Source organism: Papio anubis, chromosome 16 (genome assembly GCF_008728515.1).
Source record: "Papio anubis isolate 15944 chromosome 16, Panubis1.0, whole genome shotgun sequence".
NCBI lineage: Eukaryota > Metazoa > Chordata > Mammalia > Primates > Cercopithecidae > Papio > Papio anubis.
The window spans coordinates 31,200,289-31,209,246 of NC_044991.1; the positions used below are offsets into that span (position 1 = coordinate 31,200,289).

At 57.5% G+C, this 8,958-nt stretch overlaps 1 protein-coding gene across 1 annotated transcript; it reads right to left on the reverse strand.

Annotated features, from left to right (window-relative positions):
- Positions 1-2,088: 2,088 nt before the first annotated feature.
- Positions 2,089-3,913, reverse strand: TSSK2 (testis specific serine kinase 2). The gene has a single exon (XM_003905208.5). The coding sequence runs from the start codon at positions 3,323-3,325 to the stop codon at positions 2,237-2,239; it is 1,089 nt and encodes a 362-aa protein (XP_003905257.1). The 5' UTR covers positions 3,326-3,913; the 3' UTR covers positions 2,089-2,236.
- Between the last annotated feature and the right edge of the window lie 5,045 nt (positions 3,914-8,958).

The following is an 8,958-nucleotide window of genomic DNA, read 5'->3' on the forward strand; positions in this document are numbered from 1 at the left end:
TGGGGGTTGCCTCTCCATCCTGCTCCCCACACAAGCCCTAGCCTTGCCCTGGGGCCTACGTCGTGTCTCAGGACTGCAGGGCTTGAAGCGAGGGGCCCCCCAGGTGAGGAAGCTGCAGGTGGCGTGGCTGTGGGGGCACCGGATGACTCTGGCATCGCTTTCTGCAGCACCTGGAACCTGTGTTCTGAGCTGAGCTCACATCCTCCTGTGCTTTCTGCTCCTCTGGGGGGATGTGAAGGAGAAATGGAGCCCTTGGAAGTTGTACTCTCGGGTTCACCTGCAGTTCTGGGCCCAGGTCTGCAGCCTCCACTCTGGGCTTGCCTGCTGTGAGGTGCACTGGTTATAGGACTGTGTAGGGGCTGCATATCAGGTGATCTCAGCCATCACCTTCTCCCAGCCCTGGCTTCCAGCTCATGGGGTGGGACTGTCCCGCTCACCTCTCTGCCGTAGGCACTGCTCATCTTATGCTGCTGGCCCTGGCCTCACCTTGTCTCTCCCACCAACAGGAGCTCCCAGATAACAGTAATGTGGGCCCCAGGCTCCATGCAGACCTGGCAGGTCCTCTGTGCACTGCGGGCACACTTGCCCATTGGCCAAGGATATGGGTATCTGACCCTTAGGAGTCTGGTGGCCTGACAGTCCTGTGCCTGCTTTCTGCAGAGGTAGAGGGGCCCAGCTGGGCCCAAGACCAAGGTCTGGCCCCCAGACCTCAAGTGGAGGTCACAGATTGTGCATTCAGGGTGGGGGTCTCACTGCTCAGGGACACACCTGGCCTCTGCTCACACTGGGATCCTTCTTGCTTTGAGTGTACCCAGCCTGTGCTAGGCGATCTCTGGTCCTCTCACGCCTTTCCTAAGTGCTGAAGTTCTCTGGAGGCTGGTGCAGGGCCTGATTCTGCCACCTACCTGGGGCCACTGCTAACCTGTGTTCCTCGATAGTGAGTTCCTGCAAGTTCCTGGGGTGGCTGAGCTCCAGATGTGCCCTGGGACCTGCAGGTGGATGTAGGTTGCTGGACAGGTGATGGGACTCTTTTTTTTTTTTTTTTTTTTTGAGACGGAGTCTCACTGTGTCTCCAGGCTAGAGTGCAGTGGGCGCATTCCTGGCTCACTGTAAGCCTCACTGGTTCACGCATTCTCCTCAGCCTCCCAAGTAGCTGGGATTCTCAAAGCCGCCACTGCCTCGGGCTAGTTTTTGTATTTTTAGTAGAGACGGGTTTCACCATGCTAGCCACAGGATAGTCTCGATCTCCTGACCTTTGTGATCCACCTACCCCACCCAAAGTGCTGGGATTACAGGCCTGGCTTCACCGCCACCGCCAGGCAGGATGGACTCTTAATGGGTGGGGGATGTGGGGCCTTTGGTGCTTTATCCCATAGGAAAGGGTGCATGTTGTCCTAAGGAGTCCCCAGGAAGTGGGGAGGGAGGGGGAGGAGCACTGTCTAGGTGCTGACCACCTCGAGCACTTGGCCAGCAAGTGGGCCGCATGCTTTGGGAGCAATGGGTGACACAGCAGGAAGCACAAAAGACAGGCCAGTGCACCATCACCAAGGGCTGCTGAGCAGCTTGCAGAGCCACTGGGTGGGGAGGGCACACCGGGAGGTCTCAGCTGGGGCTGCCCCTGGAGGACAGGGCAGGGAACTTGAGGGCTGAGTACAGAAATCTCAAATGACTCCGGGAAATAGAGGAAGAGGAGGATGCTGAGCGAGGGACTCTGAGGGAGTTGGGGTAGGTTAGAGTGGGCTAAACTGCAGGAGGCCAGGGGGAGTCGTGGACCCCTGGAGCTGGCCAGCCCCAGGGCATTGGGGAGGAGGCCAGGTCAGAGGGAGACAGTGTGGGCCTGGCAGGTGGACCCTGGCAGAGGCCCTCTCGTCCCCCACAAGGCCAGGCCACACCACGAGTCTGCCTGTACCTGAGCACCTGTCCTGTGCTCCTAGGCCGGAGACCACTGTGTGTCAGGTGGGGCGGTTGGCTGAGTCCCAGAGAAAAACACTCCTCACTGGGCACTCTTGATGCTTGTGCACACCCTGTGGTTTATTTGGTGGTCAGTAAAGAACGTCTTTGCTACTAAGTGGAAGAAAGCTAATGGAACGTAATCAAAATAGTGGTTTAATTGACGAATTTTACTTGCACCTGTGCCTTCTTCAGATCCTACCTGCCTACTTAGTTAATGTGAAGGCCGACTGCGCCATGCCCCCCCACCACGACCCCCACCACACACGACGGGGCCATCATCATGCTAGGTGCTTGCTTTCCCCACCTCAGCTCCGGAGACGTGATGGTCTTTGGCCCTGGAGGTCTCGGCCAGCCTGTCCTCCACCCTGTCCTCGTTCTCGGGCACCACCAGCAGCCGGTGCTGGGTTTTGGCTCCAAGCTTGTGGTCGGGTCGGTGGTCGGGCCGGTGGTCGGGCCTCAAGCCTGGCTTGGTGTCCAGTTTGCACTCGGCACGGTACTTGCCCTCCCCCTCCCTCTTGAAGGAGGCAGAAGACATGGCTTTGGGCTTGGGGGGCTGCAGCCACGAGTGGCTGAGGATCTCATCGATGTGGAGCCGCTGGCTGACGTCAGGCTGCAGCATGCGGTAGATGAGGTCCTTGCACTCACAGGTCAGGTTCTTGGAGCGCGGGAAGTCCACACGGTGCTCCTTCTGGATACGCAGCATCTTCCTGATGTCGGAGTCGTCGTAGGGCATGGAGCCGCAGACCATGATGTAGAGGATCACACCCAGGCTCCAGATGTCGTACACCTTGGGCTGGTAGGGGATGCCCTGCAGCACCTCGGGGGCTGCATATGCCGCTGACCCGCAGAAGGTCTTGCTGAGGATGATGCGCCCATTGCTGTCCCGCAGGCAGCGCTTGGAGAAGCCGAAGTCAGACAGCTTGATGTTGAAGTCCTTGTCGAGGAGAAGGTTCTCGCACTTGAGGTCTCGGTGGACAACGTCCAGGTCGTGGCAGTACTTGACGGCCAAGGAGAGCTGTCGGAACATCTTGCGCGCCACGTCCTCGTGCAGGGCTCCCCGGCACTTGATGAACTCGAGGAGGTCGCCCTGGACGCCAAGCTCCATGATGATGTAGATGCGCCCGTCAGAGGTCTCAAAGATCTCGTAGGTCTTGATGATGGAGCCGTGGTTGACAGTTGCTAGGATGTCCATCTCCCGAGGAAGGAATCTCTCCACAAAGTCAGTGGGTGTTTTCTTGCGGTCGATGATCTTGACAGCCACATTGAACTTGAGGCGCTCAGAGTAGGCAGATTTGACTTTTGCGTAGGAACCCTTGCCAAGATTGATGCCTACGATGTAACCCTTCTTCCTTAGGACTGTGGCATCGTCCATGGTGCCAGGAGCGACTGGCGCCGCTGCCGTCTACATCCCCCCGTCACGTGGGCCAGCGGGCATTGTCCTCATTTACACTACCGGGAGGTGTCTGGCTGGGCTGGGCTGGGCTTCAACTCAGGGGTGGAACACTCAGCATTGTCTCTGGGTGACTTCAGCGAATGAACTCATAAAGCCAAGGAGTGGGGGCGGGGACTGGGCTGAGGGGGAACAGGGTTCCTGGAACCATGGAAGCCAGGCTGGTCTGGCAGGAGCGCCCGCTCCCCACCCGCTGGAAGGAAGCCTGTCCCCAGACAGGACTGTGGTAACCCTGTTGCTGCTGCTTGCATTGGTTTCCCTGTCTGTCACACAAGTCAGGCCGGAGGGGAGGCGGCCCACGTCCAGCCTGTTTCCATCACCTGTGGGGACCGACCGTGCAGTGATCTTTGTCTCACTAGGGTGGGTTTCCTGCAGCTTCTTTGGGCTATGAAAAAAAGCCCCCCTTGGGCCGTGTCCTTGGTGTGGCAGGACAGTTCTCCCTGACAGTCACCCAGACAGGCCTGCATAGCACCCCGGTTACACAGACAGATTTCCACAGCACTGCCTTAACATTGAGCACATAGTTAAATCTAGGGAAATTAGTGCCCAGACATCGAAGCTAGAAATGAAACATACGGTCAGTAGGAGCCTTGCATGGGCTTCTCTCTTGCTGGAGCCAGCCAAAATAATAGGAACGGTTTTATATTCCTAGTGCCACGACCCATCTCGGGTCGACAAAATCTGAAGACAAGTCAAGGTAACAGGCAGCTGTTTGAATAGATTCATCGAATAGTCTAAGGCAGCTCTCTGGACCAAGCTGTAAAGGAGATAAAATCGAAATAATTACACCCGTACCACAGTAGACAGGCCTTGAAGACAGTGGGCCCCTTTTGATCAGACTTAGCAAGCATTTTTTTTTTTTTTTTGCCTCTGACCTACTTGAAACAAAATCAGTTACCAGTAGACTTAGGTGATTGCTAGCACGTAGGCATATAACCCCAACCTATATAAACACTAAGAAAATCGTAACACTTGGAGTTGGTCTGGTGGAATTATCTCCAGCCTTCTCCCTGTATCCAGTTACAGTAAAAAATTCCCTTCTTTCCTAGTTTGTCTGCTTCTTGTTATTGGGCCTCAAGAAAATGCAGCTGGACCTGGCTTGGTTCTGGGAACAGTGGTACCTGGGAGGGACTGCCCTGGACCAGTCCGGCTGGCAGTGGTGCCAAGCCTGGTAGACGAAAGCAGCCCTGTGTTTGGGAGCGGAGGCGGCAGGCCCCTCAGGGTAGAGAGCCGGGCAGGTGAGTCGCTGCTGCTCCAGCGAGCAAGGGCCTGTGTATGGGTGGGTCAGGGCTGCAGTACATGCCAACTGGGTGCCCAGGGTCCAGGGCAGGTGCCTGCATGTCTGAGGGGTGGGGCAGGGCCTCCCTTGGGTAGAGGCGGCAGGAAGGCACCTGGGCAGCAGAGAGCTTGGGAGAAGAGAGGGCTTTTTCTGAGAGTGGCTGGGAAGGAGGAGGGAAGTGAAGGAGTCGGGGCTTTTTCTGTAAGTGGCAGGCCGCCGCTGCAGGTGCAGGACAGGAGAAGGGCCGTCCCAGTTGTGTTTTAAGATGGTCAGTGGCAGAGAGAGAGACAGAGTAGAACTGGCTTTGCGATGAAGGTGGGGGCCAGTGCCTTCAACCAAGTGAGAGGAGGCTGGGCCAGGGTGGGCCTCGGGATCAGCAGGAGACAGAAGGTCAGGTCTGTCTTGTTTGCTAGTCTGTCAGTGGATGGGCCCTGGTGCTGGGGAATCCTGGGGCTGAGAGCACCCAGGCCATGCACTGGGAAGAGCAGGCACCTGGGTGAGGAGGGAGTTCTGAGTCATGTCAGTTTGGGGCTTTGTGTGGAGTGAGCAGCAGTCGCCTGTTGGAACCCTGACACTGAGTATCATTTGCATCTTGGGCTGCCTTTCGCACCTGGAAACAGTGTGAACATCCTGTGTCAGGGTTGGTGTGTGGATTTGTGCTTTGGGAAATGTGGCATCCTGTACATGTCTCAGGTGCTTTGGACGGATGTTCATTTGTCATCCATTACAGGCATCCTGGGTCCACAGGGAGTGGCTGGGACAGACGAGCTGTGTGCTCAGCATTAAGGGGAGAGGGAGGAAGGCCTGCTCCCAGGTGGGGTTTAGTCCTGGAAGGTTTCAAAGAGGAAGTGATGTTGGAGCTGGGGTGCTGGGAATCAACAGACTCCATGGGGTTGACAAGAGGGGCAGGACATGTCAGGCAGATGTGACATCTTGGCCCTGGCATGGCTGTGGGAACCCACTCTGTCTGGAGTACACAGGGAGCACCCTGTGTCTGGAGGTCACTAGGGAAGATTGGAGAAACAGGGCAGCCAAAGTCAGGATGCCAAGCTGAGAGGCTCAGATGAGCAGGATGGGCCGATGTGCCCACAGTGACTGCCTTCCAGCAGTGACAGCCTCCCAGAGTCCCACCCGAAGCTCTTTGTAGCATCGGTGGTTAATAGCTTTAGTTTGATGCTTTCCTTTTTCCTGGGAGTCTCTATGGCTGAAATGACCAGCACGTCACTCCTTTTTTTGTCCTAGAAGGGGCTGGCTATGAAAATTTGCAGGCCAGGACCCAGGAGCATGAGAATTCCCACTTACCACCCCTTGACCCTTTCCCTTGCTCCCCTAAATGACCTATCTGGGGCATTTCTCTGCATATCTGCTTGCCCTGCCCTTTCCTTTCCCCCTTCCCTTCCCCCTTCCCTTCCCCCTTCCCTTCCCCCTTCCCTTCCCCCTTCCCTTTCCCCTTTCCCTTCCTTTCTTTTCAATGGAGTCTTCCTCTGGCACGATCTCAGCTCACTGCAACCTCCACCTCCAGGGTTCAAGCAATTTTCATGCCTCAGCCTCTCCAGCAGCTGGAATTACAAGTACGCACCATGATGCCCAGCTAATTTTTGTATTTTTTAGTAGAGATGGGGTTTCACTCTATTGCCCAGGTTGGTCTCGAACTCCTGGCCTCAAGGGATCTGCCTGTCTCAGCCTCCCAAAGTGCTGGGATTACAGGCATGAGCTACCGTGCCCTGGCCAGATATCTGCCTTCTTGCTAGACTCTACCAATGCCTTCTCCCTCTTTTTGTGCATTCTACTTCACCCCCCGAGTGCCTCTCTGGTCCTTGGGGGACATGCCAGAAGAGGCAGGTGTCAACATCGCAGAGGCAGAGCTGCCCAGGCATGGAGTGGGCTGCTTCATCCAGGAAGGACACACAGGGCCGGGACTCCTGGTGTGTTTGACGGAGAGGGTTGGATTGGATCTGGGGACCTCCAGCGTTGCTCCTAGGGTTGCAGTCCTGTGAGCCAGGTGCCTGCACACTCTGAGAAATGCACTTCCCTCTGAACCTTCCTTTCCTTTATAAAGTAGACACCCGTTTACCCATTTGTCCCCCAAGCACTGAGGGTCTGCCCTGGGTGCTGAGGTACACTGATGAGCTAGACCACCCATGCCTTCCTGGAGCCCAGAGGCGAGGGAGGCTCAATCACGCCAAGTGTGTATGCACGATGGTGGCTGTGCCACGCCTCAGAACCATGGTGCTGTGAGGACAGGGAACTGGGGATTGGACTTTGGGAAGCTGAGGAAGGCTGAGGTCTGAGGAACGAGCCAGGTGGAGGGGGATGAGGATGGCTATTACATGTGACGGTTTGAAGGGATGTGGCTTGGCAGGAACATGGACAGGCCATGGAGGGCCTTGTTGAGGTCCTGGTCCTAGCACCTCTGAGGGTCCTTGAAGGGGTCTGAGCCAGGGCTGAGCCACCTATGGGAGTCGCCCGGCATGGCGAGGCCACCTGTGGAGGGGTCACCTGGGCCTCCTGCCCTGGGCAGTGTGATCTCAAACACTCTCTCTGAGCTGTTTCCAGCTGTAAAGCGCAGAGCAGGAACTCCTCCCGCAGCCCCTCCCACCCGGGCTCACCTGGCTGAGCTACAGTGAAGCTCCCAGACCTGCTTGCTGGCCACTCCCCTGAGGACCAGCGCAGGTCTGTGGGGATAATTGGGGAGGAGGGCCCAAGAGCCATTCCTCAGGATGTCCCACCCGGGCCCCCATCCCGGCACTCTGGGCTTCCTCTCCACCGTGAGTTTCTTGGTGGGAAGAACAGGGTGGCCCCTCGAGGCCTGTTGGCAGAGTACAGAGTGGCAGGCTGCTGAGAACCCCTAGAAGGCTTTATGGAGGCCTCAGCCCCTCAGCTGAGCCTGGAGAGCTGGACAGAGTCTGCAGGGGCAAGTTCCCTGTATGATTATGGGCCATGTGTGTGATGAGGGCACAGTGGTGAGGCCTGGTGCCCAGAGGCCAGGGGAGGATGCATTGGGCCACAGGAGGACCCTAGAGGCCAGGGTAGGTTTCTCCCCGCTGGGCAGTGGGAGCCAGGCTGGGTGGGGGATGGCTCTGGACACTGTTGGAGGTGGTGGGAGGGTTGGGGTGGAGGCCTGAAATTAAACCACGTGGAAGGGGGCTTTGGGAGCATGAGGAGGCAGGTGGACTTGAGGAGGAGTGCAAGGAGGGCTGGTCCAGGCTCTCAATGGACCCTACTTCTCCAAGGGGACTGAGGTTGGGGTCTTCCTGGGGTAGAGAAGTGACCATAGGTAGACTGTGGACAGTGATCATGAATGCTGCTGGCAGTGGAGCTCCTCTGCTCTGACATTCTCTGTGTCCAGCACCTGCTTCAGGCCCCACCCCGGGGGAGTGGGAGTCGAACAACTGTCCTAGCCTTGGGTTTGACTTTGGCCCCATCCACTTAGAGGCCATGGGAGAGGTGATTCTGAAAGCGCTTGTCCTTTGTGTGTGTGTCAAGCCTTAGGCCCACATAAGGTTGTCCACAGTGGGGCGAGGAGAAAGGGGCCATGGAGAGGTAGCCCTGCCTAAGATATGCACAGGCCATGCAGCACACTGTAGCCAGTGGTGCCAACTTTAGGCTCATGACCCCTGTGGGGCTCCGATGGTCAGCATTCCCTGTCCTCAGGCCAGGCATGCATTGTGGTTGCCTGGCCTATCCTACTTGCCAGTGTCAACTTCTAATGCTGGCAGGGGTGTCATCCCTGGGGACAGGCTGGGACGGGGATAAGATGTGCTCAAGACCACACACGACTGTGGGACATGCTTGGGCTGGAGTGTGGTTGGGCCATCCAGCAGAGCCTCCTACTTCTCCTGGGCTGGAGAGTGACCACAGGGTGGGGTGACCCCGGCACTGTTGAAAGCTGGGTGCTGGCTGGACACAGGGGGCCTGTGGTGGACAGAGCACAATGAATGAGTTGCCCAGCAACTCATTAGGGAGCTCAGGAGTGGCTGAGAGGCTGGCCACCTGTCCTCTGCAGCCTCCTGCAACCCCACTGGCAGCCTTGTGGGGCTGCAGAGGGCAAGTCTGCCCAGACCCTCAGTCCCAACTGTACACAGAGCCTGCGCTCCTCTGCAGGGGTGCCTCGGCACACTTCTTGGTCCTGTCCTCTCCCTGTCCTTTCCTGACCCCAGCACCGCACTCAGGGGCGTCCCTTCTGAGGCAGCAGCTTCCTCATTCACCTCTCAGCTCTGGCCCCTGCCCCTCTGGGTCTCTCCCAGCCCCAGCCCCAGCCCCAGCACGGGCTTGA